At 33.9% G+C, this 22,785-nt stretch overlaps 2 protein-coding genes across 2 annotated transcripts in view; both read right to left on the bottom strand.

Moving 5' to 3' along the window:
- Window positions 1-3,111, bottom strand: part of LOC133848102 (ATP synthase subunit delta, mitochondrial) — a 118,464-nt gene extending 115,353 nt beyond the window's left edge. The window contains exon 1 of the mRNA XM_062283494.1: window positions 3,099-3,111. The gene's annotated coding sequence lies outside the window, so the exon portion shown is untranslated. The remainder of the gene's footprint in view (window positions 1-3,098) is intronic.
- Window positions 3,112-4,065: 954 nt separating this feature from the next.
- The window catches only part of LOC133848098 (cAMP-specific 3',5'-cyclic phosphodiesterase-like), a 150,640-nt gene continuing 131,920 nt past the window's right edge, over window positions 4,066-22,785 (bottom strand). Inside the window, 10 exon segments of the mRNA XM_062283489.1 lie at window positions 4,066-4,838; window positions 4,918-5,286; window positions 6,206-6,262; window positions 6,264-6,369; window positions 6,429-6,543; window positions 6,615-6,879; window positions 8,021-8,349; window positions 13,416-13,509; window positions 14,081-14,261; window positions 16,339-16,443. Of these exon segments, the coding sequence (XP_062139473.1) occupies window positions 4,662-4,838; window positions 4,918-5,286; window positions 6,206-6,262; window positions 6,264-6,369; window positions 6,429-6,543; window positions 6,615-6,879; window positions 8,021-8,349; window positions 13,416-13,509; window positions 14,081-14,261; window positions 16,339-16,443 (1,798 nt within the window). The 3' untranslated portion in view covers window positions 4,066-4,661.

Raw genomic sequence — 22,785 nt, 5'->3', positions numbered from 1 at the left:
TTTCTCCGACTCGCGTAATACTCTCAAAAATTTGGCCAACCAATGTTGCCCTATATAATATATATATATATGTATATATATATATCATTTTTAATGGGACGTAGTTTACTAGCAAAAAAAAAATGTAGTTTTCTTTTTGTATATAATTCTATGCATATGTATGTATATGTAAGACCTCATATATATATATATAGATATATACACTGATATATATTTACTGCCCGTCCGATGTTTAGGGAAATTGGCTAATACCTTAACTAAGTTTTACTTTTTGCTTTTTGTTTTTGTTTACAGTATGAGAACTACAAAACGATGCTGCAATCTCAGTCAAAACTGGGCAATTACTGGGACACAGCCATCGAAATTGAGATAGATTGATGAACAGAGCGAGACGGACTAAGTGTTCCGAGTGTGAGTGAGTGGGAGTGGGACAGAGTGAGAGAAAGGTATAGAACGATTGAAATGCGGTAGTTCGAACATTTTCACAAAGAGTTGCTCTTTGGTTATTTCGTTATATATAGTATATATATATATATATGTATATATAGTTTTCATTTTCTTTTTTTATGTTTTGTAATTGATATATTTAATTTAAAATTTATATATGTAAATTGCTTCTGGTTTACCAATGCGAGAATTGATTTTGTTTCTTTTGTTTTTAGTTTTTTGTTTCTTGTTTTTCTTGGTTTGGTTTTTCGAGGGTTTAAGTACTCATATTTAAATTCATCAATTACAGTGAGACACACACAATACACGTACAACATATGGTTAGATACATACATATAAGTAAGTAACTTTAACACATACATAGTTTTATTTATAAATAGTAATATTATATATCTTTCTTTCTTCGCTTCGCTTCTCTTTTCTTTTCTTGACTTTACTTTTCTTGTAAGCATGTATTGCAGTTAATAATACAACATTATGTAAATGTCTTATTACTGTCGTATTTGTTCATCATATGTTGAGAATAGTTAGTCTATCTGTCTGTCTGTGTAACTGTGTGTCTGATTTTATGAAATGCTCTTCTTTAGTTCTTCTTGTTGTTGTTGTTGTACGACACAAGCTTAGTGCTTTGACGCAGAGTGTTAGTAATCAATTACAATACATTACTTAAGCTTACAGTGTGTATGTAGACATACATCATATTTGGGGTTTGTTGTTTTGCTTTCATTTTTTTTTTTTTGGTTTTTGTTTTTGTCATGTTTGTTTGTTTTTATTGTATACATGTATAACTAGGCTGCATTTTTATTTCGAGAATTCGTAGAGAAAAAAGTCATTTGGTTTTTTTTTGTTTTTGTTTTTTTTTTTTTTTTTTGTTTCATTTATTTGTAATTTCATTTCACTCAATTGTTAAAGTAGCTTTCAGTTTTGCCATGGACTGTGCCCAGCTTTCAACTATTGTATGTACTCGCATACATAATATTATATATAGACATATACATACATATAGATGCATATATATATATATATCTAAATATACCTATACATATATACGCATATATACATATAAATATATATATATATATTAATTTATTTTTAGATATTTCCTTATCGTGTTTTTATTTTGTTTTTTTTGTTTGCTTTCTTTTTGCTTTCCGTTCAATGCATTAATTTCAAAAGTAAATCTGAAGCGCACATTTACAATGCTGCTTAAATTGCTATAATTTATCATTTATCATTTTCATTATTTCCATTTGATGCATTTTTATTATTTCCTTCTTTCAGTTACAACAACTTGCTCAACTCGCTTTTGTTTTTTGTTTGTTTTGTTTTTCTCATATACAATATATAATGAATTTTTATTTTTGCTTTTGTTTTTCTTTTTTTTTTTTTTGTATATTATCATTTGTTTTAAGTGCATAATAATTTTATTTTAATGATATTTTTAGACCATCAAGGTTCATTTTCATTTGCATTTCAATTTTATATTTATATATATAAGTATGTATATAATTATATCGAATAAAAAATCGAAAAAAAACAAGTGTGGTCTAGTCGAGGTTGCTCGACTAGCAGATACCCGGTGCACAATCGGTTCTACTCAGTATGGATATTTATTTATGCTTTGAATCAGTTAAGAGTTAAAGATAGAGATTGACGGACAAAGAGACATCAATAGTAATTCGATTAAAAGGGTTGAATACTTTTCTCTATGTATTATTTTTGATGTGCACAGGATATAAAACACAATTTCACGGATCCTGCCCGCTTAAACACAAAATAAAATATATTCATATATATAAATATACACATATATAGCATACAATGTGTGTGTGTGTGTGTGTGTTTGTGTATTTATGTATAGTTAGAAAAAAAAGAATTAATAAATTAATAACAATAAACATAATAAATTATGCGCTTTTTATTTGGCCTGCCACTTGCATCGATCACGCACCAGCGTGAGAATATGTGACTCGTTAATATAGTTATATGTGGTATATATAGTTTCTATATACACATATTTTGTAAGTATGTATCTAGGTGTATGCCTAAGTGTTTATGTGTGTGTGTGTGTGTGTGTGTGTGTATTTTTTAATGGTACAGAGCCAATGACTTTTATTTTGTTTTGTTTAATTTAGATTAGTTTAGTTTTTGGTTTTCGCTTTTGAAATCAGTTAAAGGTGAATTTGCTTTTGCTTTCGCTAGTGCTTGTGCTTGAAATGTCTGAATAAGCAAATCAATCAAACAGTCAATCAATCAATCAGAATCAATCCAAATGTAAAACAACGTTTTGGCATACATTTCTCAGTTAGTTTCTCTACTACTAAAAATTATATTTTGCGAAGACAGCGTTTTACTTGGAAGCAACAAAAATTGTAATAATCTGACGTTACGTTCATTCTCTTTCTTTTCTTTTCTTTTATTTTAATATATTTTTCTTTTCTTTTGTTTTACTAATTATGCAGTTGTTTCTTTTGTTAAGTTTCAAGCAAATCAAACGTGTGTTTTTTTGTGTCATTTTTTTCTTTTTGGCTTTGTTTTTCCTGTTTTTTTTTTTTTTTTTTTTTGTTTGTTTGTTTCGTTTTTCTTTTAAGTGTTTTCATTTTTAGTTGCAAGCAATTCGCTGCTTTGCTTGTTTTAAATTCGAGTCCAACATTTAAATTATTTACAAATAATTAAAAAAAAACAACATATTATATTTATATGTATAAGTATGTGTGTGTTTTGGTTACATATGTATGTTTATGTTTATGTTTTTATGCATATAGTTAGTATAGTTACAACTATCGATTTTGATGCAGACTGCTTGATTTCTTTTATGTTTTCTTTAGAATTTACCTTCCATTTTTTTTTGTTTTTTGTTCAATATAGTTGAATTCACTGGATTTGTCTGCAGGGTGGTATTAGTTTTTTTTTGTTTGGTATTTGGGGTTCTGAAGGAAGTGGCTTACATGTATGTATATAGATCTAATTGCAGTTAGTGCTTGTTTTTTGTTTTGCTTTGTCGTTTTTTTTGTTTGTTTGTTTGTTTTTCAATAAATAAAATTTCAAATTTAAACAACAAATAACGCAATCGTCAACAGTATAAGAGCTTTTTCTTTTTAAACTAATGCGTAATTAATGAATAATTTAAATATAAATTTAAGCATGCAAAACAATTTGTTTATGGTTTTTTTCTTTTTTTTTTTTTTTTTTTTGGGTTTCTTTTGTTTGTTTAAAACTTGAAGCGTTGCGCATTTAAGAATTAGCTTAAAAAAAAACTCAATAATCATAATTTTTTATGTAGTTGATAGTTGTTGTTGTTGTTGTTGATATAGATGCCTTCTTGGCTTTGGGTTTTGTCAATACAATAAAAAAAAAAAACTAAAAACAACAAGTTGTTGCCTTAAACTTAACAAAATTATTGATTATTGTTGTTTGTTTCCATTAAAAAGTAAATTTCGTTTTGTTGCTTAGCAGTTAATTAAAAAAAACAAAGTAATTATTAAAATCAATTTTAAAATGCAACAAAAATCGTCTATGCTTGTTGTTCTTATTGGGGTTTTTCTGTTTGTTTTTGTTTCCTTTTTTGCATTTTGCAGTACGTTTTTTGTTGACTTGTCTTGGATTCGGGCTTTAAGATTTGTTTTTTTTCTTTTCTGTTCTTTTCTTCTTTAATGTTAATGTTAATGTTTATGGTTTAAACGCCGTGCTTAGCCGTTTCATTTTTGTTTTTGTGTTTTAGTTTTCTGTGTAATCCACATCAATCTCATTTTTCATCAAGTAAATTTCTAATTTCTTATGTTTTTGCTTTTGTTTCTCATCTTTTCCTTCGTTTCATTCACTATAAGTTAAACGGTACGTTTGCTATTGCTGTTTTTTGGTTTTTTTTTACGCTTTAAACATTTGTTTAATTCTTTATTTTTATATGTATATATATATATATGTTTTTTTTTTTTTTTTTTTTTTTGGTTTTTTATATTTTTATATATTTTTTTTGGGGTTTTTTTCATTCATTTTAAATAAATTTGTTTGTTTTTTGTTGTTGTCTCTCTTTTTACGTTTAAACGGTTTGTTGTTGTGGTTGTTTCTAAGTTATGTTTGTTTTCTTGTGGTTGTTGTTGTTGTTGTTGTTTGTTTTCGGTTTTTGTGGTTGATTAAAATTGTAGTCACTAACGAATCAGGAAAAAGCTGTGCGCTTTCTCCGTTAATTTCCGATAAATTCCCACGACTCTCCGTCACATTCCACCGTGTGGCGCTTGATTTTGACTCCCTGACGGCTTGCCACCGCCGGCAACGCCAGTTGCTGTGGTGCCAGTGGTGCTGCTGGAGCCGGCATCTCCCCGACTCTCGCTCTCGTCGCACTCCTCCTCCAGTTCGGCCAGATTCTCCTGATCGGACTCCTCCAGTGTTACCTGCAGTTGCAAATTGTTCAGTTAATGATAAAAAATAAAGAGCGAAAGAGTGAGTGAAAGGCAACCCGATTTTTGATACCTGGAATCGTATCTTCTCATCCTGCGGTATTTCATCGGCTGTCGATGGCGGTGGCGATGGCGGTATCGTGCTCTGATAGTAGTCTCTGTTCTCTTCAAGCGTATCGAGTATATCTTGGGCATCGGGATGCACCAGATCGGCCCATGTCTCCCACAACGGATGCACAATGTAATCGATGAAGCCCACTTGTGACTTCTCAATAGTCGCATTATGGCGATCGCACATCGCACTAATGTCCATGCCCGATTCGCGCTCCTTGTCACCCTGTAGAAAGAACTCCTCCATCAGCAGTGCCACCCAGCGTCTATACAGCGGCAATGGCTTGGTGGGATTGCTCAGATCAGCGCAGTGCACCAGATTCTCAAGCACCTATAAGAGAGAGAGAGAGCGAGAGAGAGAGAGAGGGAGAGGAAGAGAAGTGTTAAAGAAATTTGTAGAATAACATGCAAGAAATCTACAGTCGAGTTTGCTCGACCTAATATCCATTTTCAATAAAAACAAAACATTGAAAAATACTAAAATATACCAAAGGCTATATTTGGTATATCGATACATGATAGTTGTTTTTGTTCATTTACGTGCCTTCTTGACTTAGAGTTTTGTCAGTACAATAAAAACAATAATTACCAAAAAAAAAAAAATACAGAAATTTGGTAAAAAGTTAGAGTACTATATTCAAAATATACTAGATATACAATGCCATATTATTCTTAGAATATATCAAATTAATATACAAAAAAAAAACAACACAAAAAAATTGTAATACAGCGAAGGCTATATATTTGGTATATTAATTCAAAATATACTATCTACTCAATGCGGTATTATTCTTACAATATACCAAATTAATATACCGAAAACTACTGAAATACAGCGTATTTCCATTAAAAATCGACCAGCTGAGGGATGTGGTATTCTTAAAATATACCAAAATAATATACACTAATTATTTGATATACATATATAGTAATACATTCAAAGTATACAACCTAAGCAATGCAGTATTATTCTTAAAGTATACCAAATGAATATACACAAAAATATATCCAACGTTATATTTGGTATATTGATATAGTGCTACATTCGAAATATTCTATAGCTCTGTCTGTTATAAATCTCTGCGGACAGACATTCTGTCGGACATATTTCTCGAATGTAAGCGCTGATAAGGAGGTTATGGGGTTGGATACGATTCTATCTGTTTGATACATACATTTGCTGTAGGCAGAAAGCTATAATACCCTTAAACACTATTGGTAGCGAGTTTAAAAAAACGAAATTCACTTACCTGCATGCGATCTTGATAATTGTCTAGCAACAGCACCCCGGAGCCAGCGACCTTTTTTGGTCTCCACCATGGTCTTCAGATCGGCCAGCAGGCTCATGTGCTTGGACATGTCAGTGGAGAGCACAATATCAATAACCATTTTCCTCAAAGTTTGGCGTTGTTTCCTGCAAATGGCAAATATTGAAAACAAGAGTTCGAAATTGCGACGAATTTTACGACTTACTTTTGCATATTACAGAATATATCACATCCTTGATTTTGCAATAATTTGAAGGCAACAGCTAAGTGATGATTTTCCAAAACAGATTCGTCATTGTACATTAATGCTAGTTCGGAACCTAAAATTGGAATAATATGGAAATAATGATAATAAATATGTTACACATATGATGTCAAGTTCATTACTCACTTGAATTAACCAAAAACTGATTGGTTAAGCCAGGATGATCAACATCGTGTATGCAAGCGGCGAACAGCGCCCCGCCCACCTCGAGGGGCGTGAATACACCCTCCAATGCCGGTGTATTTAGTAGCACATTTGTGCTCTGTGTCACGTCAGCGGCATGCAGCGAATTGTGAAACGGATTGTCTTTGACGTAGTGGTCCTCCAGAGTAGTCATAAAGTTAAGAAAAGTTTTCGGTGGTATCATAAGACTGGTCAGTAATTCTCTACTCTGTAATGTGAAAATTGCGAGAGAGCGAAACAAAACAAATTGAAATACTTGAATTGAACAATTGAAAATCTTAAAATTCTATTTAAATTTTTTGCTATATTTATGACTATTGTGAATTAAGGATAATTCATATTTATAAGCAGTTTATTTTTAATTCATTTGATTATTCTAAGACTTGAAATAACAAGTAATAATATCTGTAAGATTTTTGTTGGTATCTAGTTTGAATTGATTTCTCAAATAACGTTTTTTTTATAGTTTAATTATATTTTTCCTTTTTTTGCCATTATAAATATTAACTAAAATATTAGATAGTAAATAATTTGAAGCATTAAAATTAATTTATAGAACTCTAAGATTTTAGTTGAAATTTAATTTGAATTGATTTTGGAAATAATAAATTGCTATAGTTTGGTTACTTTTTTTCACCATTTTTTGTTGTTAAGTTATATAGTATATATTATTGTTATTATTTATTATATTTCAAAATTTATTATATTTCAAAATTTATTTATTTTATTATTTCCATTTCATTTTTGTAATATTCTGTATATTACATTTAAAATTTAAATTTAAATTTATTATATTATTATAAATGGATATCGCCGTTTTTAACAATTTCTTGCTGGAAGACTGAAGCTTTTAATCTATAACATTTTAAGGTAACCATTTAACCACTTTTTTTTTTTAAATATTTTATTTTTAGAACTTATTATAATATTTATTTTGAGTTTTTTTTTTTTTAAATGTCTGTCATTGCTTTTAACTATTTCTCGTTGAAAAACTCAAGCTTTTAATGTACAGTATTTTTAGACACTCTTTTTCGCTCTTTTAATATTTTGTATATTTTAGTTTTAAAGTTTATTATACTATTTATTTTTAATTTCTTTGATATTAATTTTGTTTAATATCTATCGTCGCTGTTAGCTATTTCTTAATGAAAGACTCAAGCTTTTAATAAGCTATATAAATTAATTTCTTTAATTTATTGTGCATATTTTTAGTTATATTATATATATTAATATTATTAGTAAGTCGATATGTTAAGACATTTTTAGCCGTTGCATTGATTTCTTTAATTTACTGCGCATATTTTGAGATATATTTTATATTTTTATTATTACCAAGTCGATTTGCTTACCTGAAATATGGTGTATGCCACACAGGTGAGCGGACGATTGCAGCTGAGTTCGCCAATTTTGAATATCTCAATGCCCCACGTATCCAATTCGCCGAGCAGTGTGCCCAGCTCATTCTCGTGCGGCGTCTCCACGCCAAACGTGGGCAGACGCTCGCCGGTGAAGCTGTTTGTGTGCGACAGCGGCCGCTTAACGCCGCTTATTTGTGACATCGGCGGACCGCGGGGCGATCGACTGCGCGGATATTGCTGGTTGGCGGCGGTTGGTGCGGTTGAGTGTTCAGTGTTCTCTTCAACGCGCAGCGAGGGTAAATCGAACTCTTGTTGCTTGTCTGAAACATTCGAAATAAGCACGAAACGAAACGCGAAATTAGTTAAATCACTTGTTATAAGCCCTTTAAAGTTGTTAAATTACTTGTTACTTGTATATAGTATGTAATGCCTAGTTATGTGCCCTTTTAAATTAGGTATAACATTTGTTACGTATACGTAATATCTAGTTATGTACATAAGAGAGAGAGAGAGAGAGGGCGAGAGACAGAAGCTCTACATGTGGCAACTGGTAAAACATGCATAAATATTCAAGAGGCTGCAAAAACACACAAAACAGCCAAAAAAGAAAAAAAAGAAAAAGAGAAGCTTGAAAACACTTTGCGCATTTTCGATTCAAAATTCCATTGCCTACTCTTAGGTTGCTCTCCTTTTTTTTTGTTGTATTATTTTTGGTTGTTGCAAGAGCGAACAAAAAAACAACGTAAATTGGCTGTGCATAAATTAATATTTATTCGAATTGCGTTGAATTTTAGTTGCCACTTTAGAGTAAGGCGGTGGCGTTGGCGGTGGTGGCGGTGGCGGCAAAGTGGAATGAGATGAGGCCACTCCAACACATAAATATTCCAAATATGCGCATTGCGAAAGGCTGCTGACTTTCGAGTGTGTGACTCTCTCTCTCTCTCTCTCTCTGCGAGTGTGTGTTTGAGTATCAAATATAACAAGTTCATGTATATTTCAAAATTCCAAATGTATCATTCGCTCGTATCTCCTCTCTAGTATGTACAGTATACAAAATATATGTGGCTGGGCCGTGGCAAATGTATCTCTGTTTCCACTACGAGCCACTAGACATGGATGCTCCTCTCTCTCTATTTATATTGCGCTCCAAAAACCAAAATCGGTTGACGGTCTCGACCTCTTTAAAGTCGATTGGCGAATTGATAGCAGACAACCATATTCGTGTTTTGTTAATCGCCTCACTTGCCGCACGCATACAGTGCGTATGCGTAATTTCGGTTTAAATGCTCTTTTCTTTTAATAATTGCTAATTGCATTGCTTATAATATTCTTCTTATAATATTCTACTGGAAACTGCTGTAAGTGTAGTATACAGAAATATTTTTGTTGTGTATCAAATGACAAATTTTTCAGTAGTTGAACCAGTCCAGCCATAAAGATGTATGACAATAAATTGTGTTTAAATTTAAAGTTGAAATTGAATAAATTTCGCATATATTAAATTACTTTTGAAATCGATTTAAAAGTGCAAACATTTTGTATGCATATTTTCTCTGCTTATTTTGATTCCACACAGTTGACAATGTGCTCTTTAATAAACTATTAATCTGTTTGTTTAAATGCAAAGACTTTTCGAGAGGTTTCGAGAGTAAGTGACATTCGATCAGCTTGTTTTAGGCGTTGTACACTCTTTAATACTAGAAATATGTGATGACTATCAGAGACTTGTTTACTTTCACAGGGGGGAACTACATATGTATGTATTGGGATTTTCTTTCCAAAGTTCTTCGTTCAAATAATTTAACTAAAAAAACGGCTTAACAAAACATTTGAATTAACCTTTTACTATATTAAGTATTAACTAAATTATAAATAGCCGAATGTGTGTAAATCTCAATTACAGCTAAGCTTTCAAAATAAATAAATATATATTTATTTTACGACAACCTATAAATGAATGAATAGGTACATATTAAAATCTTTGCTAATTTAATATAGGATCGGAGTTATTTCCTTTTCCATCCGCACTTTAAAGCACTTTTCGATTGGGAGAGATCTAATAGACCGTTTTTCACGTGTCTTGTGTGCTTTCAAAAGTGAACAAGTCTTGCAAACACATGGCACATTATACAGTTGAGTACATACACACACACACACACACATACACTCTAGCACCCACACATATGCACAATGTATCCATGACAGCTCGACAGCATGCCCCGAAGGCGCAACACCCGACGCTGAGCGCTCTTCTTCTGCTTCTACTTCTGCTGCTGCTACTTCACATTGCTGTTGTTGTTGGTGCTTGCTGTTGTTGCTGTTGTCTTTCACTCCTTTTTGACGGTGCACACGCTCTCAGATGTTTTATGCATGTGTGTGTGTGTGTGTTTGCTTGTAGGCATATGTACATATTTTGCATACGATTTGGTTTTGGTTTTCAGCTTTGAATCTCAAAATCCGTGTCAGAGAGTTGTGTGTGCGTTCACTTCACTCTGTTGTTGTTGCTTTTGCTGTGTGCTTTTGCAATGATTTTGTTCTGATTAACATATGCGATTGCCGCGAAGCTAACGTAACATTGCGGTATTATTTTTAAAATATACCAAAGCAATATGCTAAAAAAATATAAGAATATCGCCTTACTTTGTTGGTATAATTTGAATCGGAATACCAAATATAATATAAGGCGATATTCTTAAAATATACTAAAATAATATACTGAAAAATATACTGCAGGTTATATTTGGTTTTTCGATTCAAAATATACCAGCTAAGCAATGCGATATTCTTGAAATATACCAAGTTAATATACTGAAAAATATACCACAGGTTATATTTGGTATATCGATTCAACATATGTATACTAGCAATGCGATATTCTTAAATATATATAATATATGTAATATATCGATGGCTATATTTGGTATATCGACATAGTACTACATTCAAAATATACCATAGCTGTGTCTATGTCTTTACTGGCGGACAGTTTTAAATCGCAAAATCCATGTCAGAGAGTGTGCGTTCACTTCACTTTGCCTTTTTTGCCTTTGCTGTGTGCTTTTGCAATGATTTTGTTCTGATTAGCATATGCGGCAGTCGCGAAGCTAACGCTATGGACATCACGTATACGCACGGTGGCCGCACAACGTTTATTGTTGCTGGGCTGCTGCTGCTGTTGGTGTTGCTGTCTAGGCTGCATTTTGCGAAGGCGACTTATCGACTAGGCGACACATTTTCGTTGTCCTAAGCCTCTCCCCTATTTTCATTTTTTCTGTGCTTTTTTTTTTGTGTGACTTTTTGGTCGTCCGAGCGTCAGGCGCTTCTGTTTCAAATGAAGTGTTACAAATGGACATTAGGCCCTCTATCGCATGTGTGTGTGTGTGTCTCTCTCTGTATGTGTGTGTGTAGGTGATGGTGCTTGGCTTGGCTTGGCCCAAATGCGATTTTATGCTTGATAAACTACAATAACAACAATGAAGGCAACTAACCAAAGGCGTAGACCCAACAACGACAACAACAACACAAAAATAAAAACAAAACGGGCGAAAAAAAGTAGGAAGAGAAAGAAGAGAAAAAATACAAAACTGTAGTGGCCGCAAGGTGTAGGCCTGGCCGAACCAGTTTTAGGCCTTGGCCAAGCCAGCGCAGCAAGTGAACCATTTCAGCCAGTTGGCAACTTGGCCATTTTGAGATGAGAATCGACTCGACTCGAGTTGAGTTTGAGTTTGAGTTTCGAGTTTAGTTCAGGCTTTAGCTTTGCCTCAGAGCTCAGCGAAGCAGAAATATGGACAAATGTGCAAATATGTTGCCCCCCAAATCGACCACACCTCACTTCCTCGCTTCCTCGCTCCCTCGCCTCTCTTCACTTCTCTGCTCTCGTTCATTGTCGTCCACTCTGGGGGTTCTTTATTTTATTTCATTCTGTTTTTCTATGTAACTCTTTCGCTCTACGCGCCTTTGTTTGTGCACACGTCCTCAGGCTGGTTGCAAGAACCAGACCAGACCAAACCAGGTGGCAGTTAGCAGGTGCCACTGTTTTGCTTCTTCTCTTGCCAGGTGTGTGTGTGTGTGTGTGTGTGTTGGGGTTGAGAGCTGGATTCGTAGGTTAAACAATGAAATTTCCACTTCATCTGTTTTTATGCTGCTCTGCATAATTTAATTTTCAGCACTTTCAATTCGACGCCAGCGACGTTTGGCTTAAGTTTTATTTCCTTCACTTTTTGTTGTTTAGAAATTTTCTTTTAGCTTTGGCTTTAACTGTTTTTAGTTGTGTGTTGTTGTGTTGTGCTGTGTTCTGTACTGTTGTTTATACTATAATTCAACTGTGTGCGCGGCGTCTCGCATTTCACAAAAGTTTTTCAGCATTTGTTTGCTTTGTTTTTTCTTGTGCTTCTAATTGCAGACGGCGGCGGTGGCGGTGGCGGTGGCGTTGAGGTAAGCGGAGGATCGGAATCCTGCGAAGACTTTGCTGTTGTTAATGCGATTTTATTGCATACTTTTGTGCGTTGCCAAACAACAACAAAAACAACAACAACAATAACGACAGCAAACAGCAATGGGGGAATGTCATCAACTGCAGTCAAAAGAAAAGTTGAAGCCGCTCAAGTTCTTGAATAACTTTCAGTGCATTTTGCATTTTGCATTGCCAGCAGTCGTCAACTTATAGCTTCTTATTCCTATCAAGTTATTACTTCTTTCTCTATTTCTGGCCCCCGCTCACCCACCGCTACCCACCGCTAGGTGGCGCTTTGCGACACATTTCTCAATTGCAAATTGATTTGACATTTTAATGCTGATTGATATTGAATAGCATCTTACTTTTTCCAGCGTATTACTTGCAGTTTTATGTCAGTCTATAGTTAAGTTGCTTAAGCTCGTAGAATTTGATAGCAAATCGAACAGCTTAAGTTTAATATGCTTAAAATTTTTCAACATGGACTCGATGTATATATTTTCTATCGACTATTTGCGACTCGATAACTAAATAGTACTTCTTACCTAATTCACCAGTTATTTAAAATTTGTCCAGCAATTATTAATGATTCAAGTTATTTAATTGAAATTTGTATCTAAAGATTATTTCTCAAACAAAAATGTATAACTTTGAAGATGTAGTTATCGATATGTTTTATATATTCGATAAGCAGTTCATCATCACATTTAATTTGAAATTTGTTATCCGCGAAAAAAAAGTAATTTTATGGGAATTTTTCCCCACTTTAAAAATAAGTTTTTAGGCATAGATAATATGATTTTAATATGCAAATAGCAGCTCTTAAACAATCAATATCTTTACATCAAAGTTATGTGTACCGAATGATTGTTTGTTAGGCAATATTAAACTACTATTATCATATACTTGTTTCTTAATATATCGTCTACTTACCCAAAAATGTTGAACAAATATATTCGGAAATTTGATTTCCTGATCTGCTGGACTCACTAAAGTGTGAGAGCTCCTTGTTAAGCATGCGCTTGAACTGCAAATGGGGAGAGAAGAGAGTTATAAGTAAACTATCGATAGTAAATGATTGATATTAAACGATCAAAATGATCGATGATTGATAGATTAGATAGTAAATGATTGATAGTAAATCATCGATGGTAAATGATTGATAGTAAATGATTGAAGTAAATGATTGATAGTAAATGATTGATAGTTAATGATTGATAGTAAACGATCAAGAGTAAATGATAATTACTAAATGATGATAGCAAATAATCGATAGTGAATGATCGATGGGAAATGGTTGATAGTAAATGATTGATAGTTAATGATTGATGACGAATAATTGATATTAAATCATTGATTGTAAATGATTGATAGTTGATGATCGATAGTAAATGATTGATAGTTAATGATTGATGATGAATAATTTATATTAAATGATTGAAGTAAATGATTGATAGTTGATGATCGATAGTAAATGATTGATGGTAAATGATTGATAGTAAATGATCGATGATAAATGATTGATAGAAAATGACTGATAGTATATGATCGATAGTAAATGATCGATAGTAAGGAAACTATCGTTATCGATAACGCACCTTAAGCGATGCCATGTCGGAGACACTGCGGTGCGTTTGTATAGTCTCCAGCTGATCCAAGCACCAGTCTAACTCCTCAATGGTATCGGTGGCCAGGCGTGTGTAGGCCTCATCGCCCTGTGCTAGTTGAACGCCGCCCGCATTTCCGGACCGTCCGACGGATGATGATTGAGCTGGCCGCCTGGATCTTGTTTGATTAATACATGATTTCCATACACAGAAGAGAGATAGAGAGAGCGAGAGCGCGAGAGGAGAAAGATACCCAGACGCACACGCACACACACACACACACACACACACACACACACACACAGACAGACAAGTGGGGGTTGGTGGGGGGAAGGAGGTGTAGGATAGAGATAGAAAACATGGGAGATTGGAGTTGAACAAGAACAAAGACAAAGACAAACAACAACAATTTAAAATGGAAAGCGAAACAATCACAAAAAACAAGAAAAACAAAACAAGGAAAACATAAAACAAAACACAGAATATGAATAAAAATGTAAACATTCAATGGATGAGACAGAGAGAGAGAGAGAGCGATATAATTAATAAGAGCGGGAAGCAGGATAATGAGGAGACAATCACACATCGAGGCGAGACGAGGCGGGGGATACACATGTGTTTACAACATTGAGAATCGCAAATTTGATTATTATTTTTATTAGTTGGTATTATTGCAAATGCACAACACAACAATAAACGTGTCGAACGAACGAGCGAGACACATATATATTTATATTAGTGAGACACATAGAGTGAGAGAGAGAGAGAGACAGCAGTAGTTACAGAGAGTAAACGAGAGAGAGAGAGAGAGAGAGAGAGAGAGAGAGAGAAAAAAAATATGAACAAAACTTGAATCGAATTGAATCTGAGGTTGCTCTGTACAACAATTAAAAACAATTCGGTTAGCTTATCGATTAATTTTGCATACTTATATATGTAAATGTGTGGGTGGATTAATAATAATGATATGTATTATAATATATGTATATTAAAGAGGCGGGGGGCGGGGGTGGTGTCGTAACAGGGTTAACGACGGGGGAAATACACGCAGTTAGTTTATTTTTTTTTTGGGGGGGGGGAACGTTTTCCACTTTCAACGCAAATACTTATTAGTGTGCCAACAAGTTGAACAACAACAACAACAGCGAGACAAACAAAAGAAGCAAGCATAAATTTGTGGAGTTCCCTCTCTGTCTGTTTATGGCAGTTTCCCCTCCCTCCCACATCCCACATCCCTCGTCAACACTCGTCATTGCTCACAGTTCAAGAGAACTGACAATGGTCTAAATTTGAGTTCCGTCATATTCGATGGAAAAAATTATAAATAAATTGTGTGGCACGGTATGGTTTTTGTTTTGCGGTATTTTTGGCACGTCAACACACACACACACACACTAGCACACACACTAGCACACACACATTCATGCATGCGAAGAATCGTTTTACCTACATCAGCCTAAGCGTCCCCCACAGCATCGTTTGTCGTCATTTTCTGCTCCAAGTGGGTCTTTACTCTTTAGCAGCACTGTAAGTGTATTTGTGTGTGCGTGTGTGTCGAGGGTGGCAGAGGGGATTTACAAATACACATACACACACTCACATATATAGAGTAAAACATTCATATAACATACACACATAAACACATGTATGTATTTAGGTAAAATTATTGTTAGGCGTAAACGAAGATTGAATGCTTTGAATGCTGTTGTTATTAGTAGCTGTTGTTGTAGTTGTTGTTGTTGTCGCTATTGTTGTTGTTGTTGCCGTTTGATTAATTAAAGTGTGAGATGACAAAAAGACATTGAGAGAACGAGAGAGCACACAGAGAGATAGAGAGAGAGAGAGCGAGCGAGCGGGGAATACAGACAGGCAGCAAGACAAAGAGAGTAGGAGACAGCGAGAGTTTTGTATATTGAAAAGAGAGGCAGACACAGAGATAGACAGAGAGAGAGAGAGAGAGTTAGGGTGGAGAGTGAGAGAGCACGCAGAGCGTATATCTCGGGGAATAATTGCGGAAAAGCAGAGGGGAAAACGTGAGCTCAAGGCATGGAATGGGTCAAGTACACATTCGTATATTTTATCAGTTTCACCGAGAGTGAGAGAGAGATCAGCCCAGCCGGAGGGGGCAAAAGGGTGGAGGTGGGGCGCTGGCGGGGTCATTCACTAAGTGCTTTTGACGCAAGGTCAGTGTGTGGAGTGCTAAGAAGGGGCTGGCTTTTGGGGGTGTGTCAAGGTCACAATAAACTTACTTGTTTGATGCTGGTACATTTGTCAGACTTAATAAATTGTTGCGCACTGAACGTAAACTGGCTAAAATTTGGGCAAACGGCGTTACAATGAGATCCTCGCCATGGCTGCAAAGAGACAGAACGAAATTTGTGAGTGGAAATGCAGTTATAATAATAGTTACATGCAGTAGAAGAAGAAGAATGGAATATAGGAAAATCTATTATGTATATAAGTGCACATATAGTTATAAAAAAAAAGTTAAAGTGAAAAAGCAATGGCGATAAAATATAAACATTATGGTTTGAAGAATGGAAAAAGCATAAAAAAAAAGTATAGAAAATATATTATATGTGAGAAGAAGTTCAAGAGCAAGGTAGTATGATAATAAATAATATTAAATATAAGTTTGATCAACTACAGCGAGTTGATATTAAAAAGGATTCAAAGCTATCAGGCACTTTTAATATATCAATCTATATTTGAATTAAATTTTCTATGCTTAATATTGATGTTCACTCCTTGAAGGTCCCATTGAACTTCCCGTTCAAGTTCTTTCCCAAAAAACTTCTCGCTTTGCTTCTCGCTAAATTTCTCTCTACACTTAACGGTTAGCTTTTTACTGAGCTCTTCTCTCAGTTGAACTTCTCGCTTTACTCGCTTACAGAACTTAATATGAATCTGCTGCTTCTTCCCATTGAACTTCTCCCTTAGCTTCTTTCTGAACTTCTTGCTAAGCTATTTGATTTGTTTCGTTGCGTTAAAAATCTCATTTTGCACTAGGTATTGAACTTCTCAATGTGCTCATCTTGTCACTGACCTTCTCGCTAAGCTACTGGCTGTGCTTTCCGTTGAACTTCTCGCTTTGCCTGCTTCTTCAACTTATACAATATGAAAGTAAGCTGCTGCCTTTTCGATACGTTTTAGATCATAACGCCCACATATGTACATTATCCATAGATGAGACAAGAAGAGAGAAATTCTGAGAAATGCCAACAAACAATTTGTTGTCCTACTTGTACGTGTAATTTTTGGCATTTCCAAATAATTTTGTTGCAAAATGTAAATGTAAATTTGAAAACAGTTTCAATGCGGCAAAGTACTCGACTCAAATTGGCTGGCAAATCAAATGGAATACACTCGTCGTCGCTTGTTCGGTGTAGGCGACATTCTTCATCCCATTTCCCATCCACATTGCCAATCGCTGGTCACATGGTTAGATGACATGGCAATCAGGCAGGCAACCGAAAAGGTCAACGCCAGCGCCAGCCCCGAATAGACTTGCCAAAACCAAAAAAAGTATAAAAAACAAATTAAAACAAAGGAAAGTAAAATAAAGGAAGGGAAAGGAAAGGAAAGGCGGTAAATTATGGGGTAAAGGACGTTCAAGTAGCTCTGTTTTTTTTTTTCATTTAAATTTTCATTTTTTGGTTTTTGCCTTTATGCAGGTTCAAAATTCCACAGAAATGCGGAACGAGCAACGCCACAAAAATTGTGGAAAAACGTTTCTCAACGTTGGCGGTTTGATGGTGGCACACGAGCCACTTGGCTCGAAATACTTATTTGTGCCGAAAATAAATATTAAATGAGTAACAAAAAAAAAAAACGAACTGACAAAAACGATAAAAACAACAAAAACGCGGCAAGGAGACGCGCACCAAGACATTGTCGTTTTTTTTCGCGTTGACAAACAAAAAATGGCATAAATTAATATTAATAAAATAAAATGGGCAACAAAAAAAAAACAGAAAGAAATAGTACAATATTATCTATATATAAAATAAAACAAATAATAAATAGCACAAAAAACGAATAGCAAAAACGTAAAAATGAAACTCGTCCGTCCAGTTGTGGCGTCACAAGACAACGCGTCGTCGCCGCGGGCGTTAAATTAGAATTGAATATTTAATTTTAAATTTTTAATACCCTCAAATTTGCCAAATGGGGTATAATTAGCTTGTGCACGTATATACGTATATACATAAATATAATTTGCACGTTGGAAAGTAAAAGTTCTAAAAGTTGCTAAATTATTTACGTTCTTAGAGAGGGAGAAACATTTAAAGTGAAAAGTGAAAAAAAAAATGTGAAAATAAATATATATAATTATAAAATGTTGAAAGTGAACTGAAAACTGTGGAAATCAATACATAACAAGAGATTATAAAAGTTAATTGAAAAATGTAAAAATAAATGAATAAAGAAAATAATAAATTGAGGAAGTGAGTTAAAAAATCTAAAAATAAATACCTAATAATAATAATAAATTGGGGAAGTGAATTAAAATATATAAAATAAATATATATATTATTACGATTACGATACAAAATTCAAAGAAATCTTTTAATAGTTGCTAAAATGATTCGAAAATAAAAGTTTGTCGTATCTTTGAGTTTGACGAAAACAATTACAAATATGTATGTATATGAATATTTTTCTTTCTTGAAAGCATTTTTGGTGTTTAACAAATCCTATTTGCGGTCTGCGGTCTTGAAATTCACATTAATGACATTTACATGCAATTTCTTGGCTGTTCTTCATTCGTCTAGAGTTAAGTTTTGTAAAGGTCTTAGCTGCTTTGGCTGACAATCTGGTATATTTTGTACTCTATGGTAAAAATAGTACTATAAGATATCAATATACCAAATATACATAGCTTTCGGCATATTTCAGCATTTTTGTGGTATATTAATTTGGTATATTTTAAGAATAATATTGCATTGTTTCGACAGTCTTGATCATCTTGATTTGAATATAACCTTTGGTATATTTTAGTATGGTATACAAATTTTAATGTATTACTACATCTATATATCAAATATAGCTTTCGGTATTAGTACTTATATGGTATATTAATTTGGTATATTTTAAGAATAATACTGCACTGTATCTGACAGTCGAACGCACTCGAACGCACTCTGACTGTTTAACCAGAAAAGGTTTGCGTATTAATAAATGTTTTTTACATCAAAATAAAAATAAATTCGCTTCCATTTTCTGGAATTGAAAGTTCATTTTGTTAGTCGTTGCTTTCCCAAACAGTTTCGCTCTGGCCAACAAATGTGTGTGTGAACTTTTGAAGCCAATTGGTAGCTCATTATCAACAAATGGTTGTCGTTGTTGTTGTTGTTTGCAGCAATGCAAATTTGCTGTTTGCTATTTAAGCGATTTAAGCGTTTATTGCAGAGAGTTTTGCGAATGTTGCCAACTCATTTAAAGACAGAACAGAAATATTATTGTTGTTGTTGTTGATGTTGTTTTTTTGCGGTATGTTTGCCTGATTTTTGGCACGTCTCGCGTTTGCACACACACAGACATGTGTGCGTATGCGTGTGTGTGTGTGTGTGTGTGTGTGTGTCGCAACAATTGAAGAATCCATCTGAAGCATTTGTCTATCCAAAGGCATCTAAAGTGCCAGCCATAAACAACAGCATAAATAATAATAACAACATGCGGGACAGCAACTGCAACAGCAGCAGCCACCACCGCTTTTTTACACCGCCAGCGACAGCCGCACCCCCTTCGTTCGTCGCCAGACTTTGCGACTTTTCAACCAGACGAAAATTTGTGTTTGCTGCTGTTGCTGCTGCTGATTTGTCATTTTATTTCATTCCATTTCATTTCTATTCTCTATGTTTTTCTCCTGTTCTATTTTATTTCTTCGATTATGAATGCTGCGACGCATTTCACAGCATAGTCAACAACAAACAACAAACAAAAACAACATGTGTATGACTCATTCGCAAAACTGTATTTAGTTGCTATAAAATGTGAATAAACTGCACTTGAAGTTGAAGTTGAATTTAATGCAATCGAAATCGCAATCGCAATCACAATCGAATGCAAACGCAAACACAAATAGTAAATAACATATTCAATTAGTTGTGGCCAGCAAAAGAAAATGTAATAAATATTTAAAGCAATTTGGGCTTTTTCCTTTGACTAATTAAACTAAAGCAAATATTCATTTAAGCAACGCACAAACGACATATTTGCTTAGATACATTTGTATCTATCCATGTGCGTGTGTGTGTGTGTATCTTTTGAAATATATTGGTACACAAACATGGATCATAATTAATAGAAATATGCAAATAGCCATCGAGAGAAATGCGAAAGTGGAAAAAAATTGTTTTTTTCCGTTCATTCTGTCATTAAATTGAAAAATATACTAGATACAAGAAACTATGAATATCTAACATATGTATGTATATATGTACATATATCGGCAATATAGTTAAATATAGTATATATATAGTAGGCCTTTAATATTTTCGATATACTATGTTAGGCACAACTTTATTGGCTGTCCATAAATGGTTATGCTTGTGCAACTTTACCTGCGCTGCGATTTGATGGAGAACATATTATCGCGATCGGCCAATATGGTTACGGCCAGATCGTCCTGCATTATCGATGGTATCATATTGAAGAAGCTGTGCACACGCGGCAGCGACTGCGACGAGGCTGAATTCTTGTTCAACATTGTGCCGCAAATGCATAAACACACACACACACGCACACAAACAATAAATAAATTATAAAATAAATAAAATGGATGCCGCACACCGAACACCGCAATCCAAGACCCAAAAATGGGATTTCAATTCGATTTTTCCTATTTCAATTTGTTTTCAATTGTATTTTGTAAGAATTCGAAACAAAAAACAAAAACTGTGGCTTGCAGATAGAATATTTTTGAGATGAGATGAGATGACAACAACACACGCAAAATCGCGACAACGACAAAACGCTTTTTCAATTTGAATTTTCCACGAATGCGCGCTGGCCGAGAATGAGCGCGTCCCGCGGCGTGGCCAGCGAAAATACACAAAACTCAAAACACAAACTGAGAAGAACGAACACACACACACACACACCGAGAAAAAAAAAAAAGAAAAATTATAGTAGACGACGACGACGTCGATGTCGACGTTGACAGCGCAGTCAGCAGCAGCTGGCAGCTGCGCCAAGCGAAGGCAGCCATCAGCTGAGCAACGTAACGTAAGAAACAAATTATATTCAACTTAAAAAAAAAAAAAAATATAAATAAATAACATTAAATTTCTCAGCGTGTGTATCTAGCTGCCTGCTTTCTGTGTGTGTGTGTGTGTCATTTCATTTTCATCATTTGTGCTTGGGCATTTTTGTGTTCGCTTCTTTTTGCGCGCGCGTAAGATTTTTGCTTGCTTTTCATCTTGAACAACAGCAACGTAGACGACAAACTGACACAACATGTACAACATTTGCTCAATTATTGAATTATACAGGGTGTCGCATTGACACACATTCCATTAATCAATGTAGTTGAAAACAAACACAAACGCTCTATTCGACAGCTTTATTGTTCTAGTTAAATAATTAGATAAAGCAACGAATTGATTGAGTATTTGTTTACAGCTTTTTTTTTTATTGTGAACTAACTCTTTCGTTTTTTGTAATCTCAAGTGATTTTTCAGTCATCACATGTTTCAAATCATTTATAAATTTAAAGTTACGATGCTTAAACTTAGCTTGAAATAATTTAGCTTGAAATCGTGCAGTCGCTGGAAATGTAAAACGAATACTAAAGTTATTTAACTCTTTTGAAAATATAAATTTCGTTATAATTTAACTTGAAATCTTTTCAAAAGATAGATTTAAAAAGAAGCTAGAAATGTGGAATGAACATTAGAGTTATTTAGCTTGAAATCATTTGAAAATAACAGTTTACAAACTTCCGCATGATTTCGATTGAAAAATCTAACTTTAAAAAGTAACTAGAAATGTGAAACGAATTCTTAAGTTTGTAGCCATAAAATAGTACTAATACTAATATAGTCATCGCATGTTTCAAATAATTTATATATGTTTTTAGTAATCCAATGCGAATAAATGGTAAGTTACGATATTTAAACTGATTTATGATTTAGCTTTAAGTTCTTGCGAATTTTCAGCTAAAAAATTCTGTAGCTTGAAATCTTTTCAAACGATATCAGTAATTAATAAAAAGCTAAAAATGTAGAACGACTACTAAAGTGATGAAGCTTGCAATCTTTTTAAAATATTAGTTCACAAATTAACGTACGATTTAACTTGAAATCTTACAAAAAATCCTCATGATTTCGCTTGAAATCTGTTGAAAATATCAGTTTACAAATTTCTTTATGATTTAGCTCGAAATTTTTTTGAAAATATCCGTTTGAAATTTCCGTATCTTTTAGCTTGAAATCATTTGAAACTATCAGTGCAATAATCTTATGATTTAGCTTAACATCTATTCAGAAGATATATGTTTAAAAAGTAGCTAAAAATGTGGAACGAGTTCTAAAAATGTGTAAACAAAATACTAAATACTAGAAATTTTTCCAAGCGCAAAGAAACACCCTGTATTACACAGTTAGAAGCTCCCAATGTCCGGCAAGGCAGCAAGTTGGAGAGGGGGGGCGTCCTTGCCAGTTATAATAACAGCCAAACGGCATTATCATTAT

This window comes from Drosophila sulfurigaster, chromosome X (assembly GCF_023558435.1).
Source record: "Drosophila sulfurigaster albostrigata strain 15112-1811.04 chromosome X, ASM2355843v2, whole genome shotgun sequence".
Classification (NCBI taxonomy): Eukaryota; Metazoa; Arthropoda; class Insecta; order Diptera; family Drosophilidae; genus Drosophila; species Drosophila sulfurigaster.
This window is presented reverse-complemented; position numbering and strand designations above follow the sequence as displayed.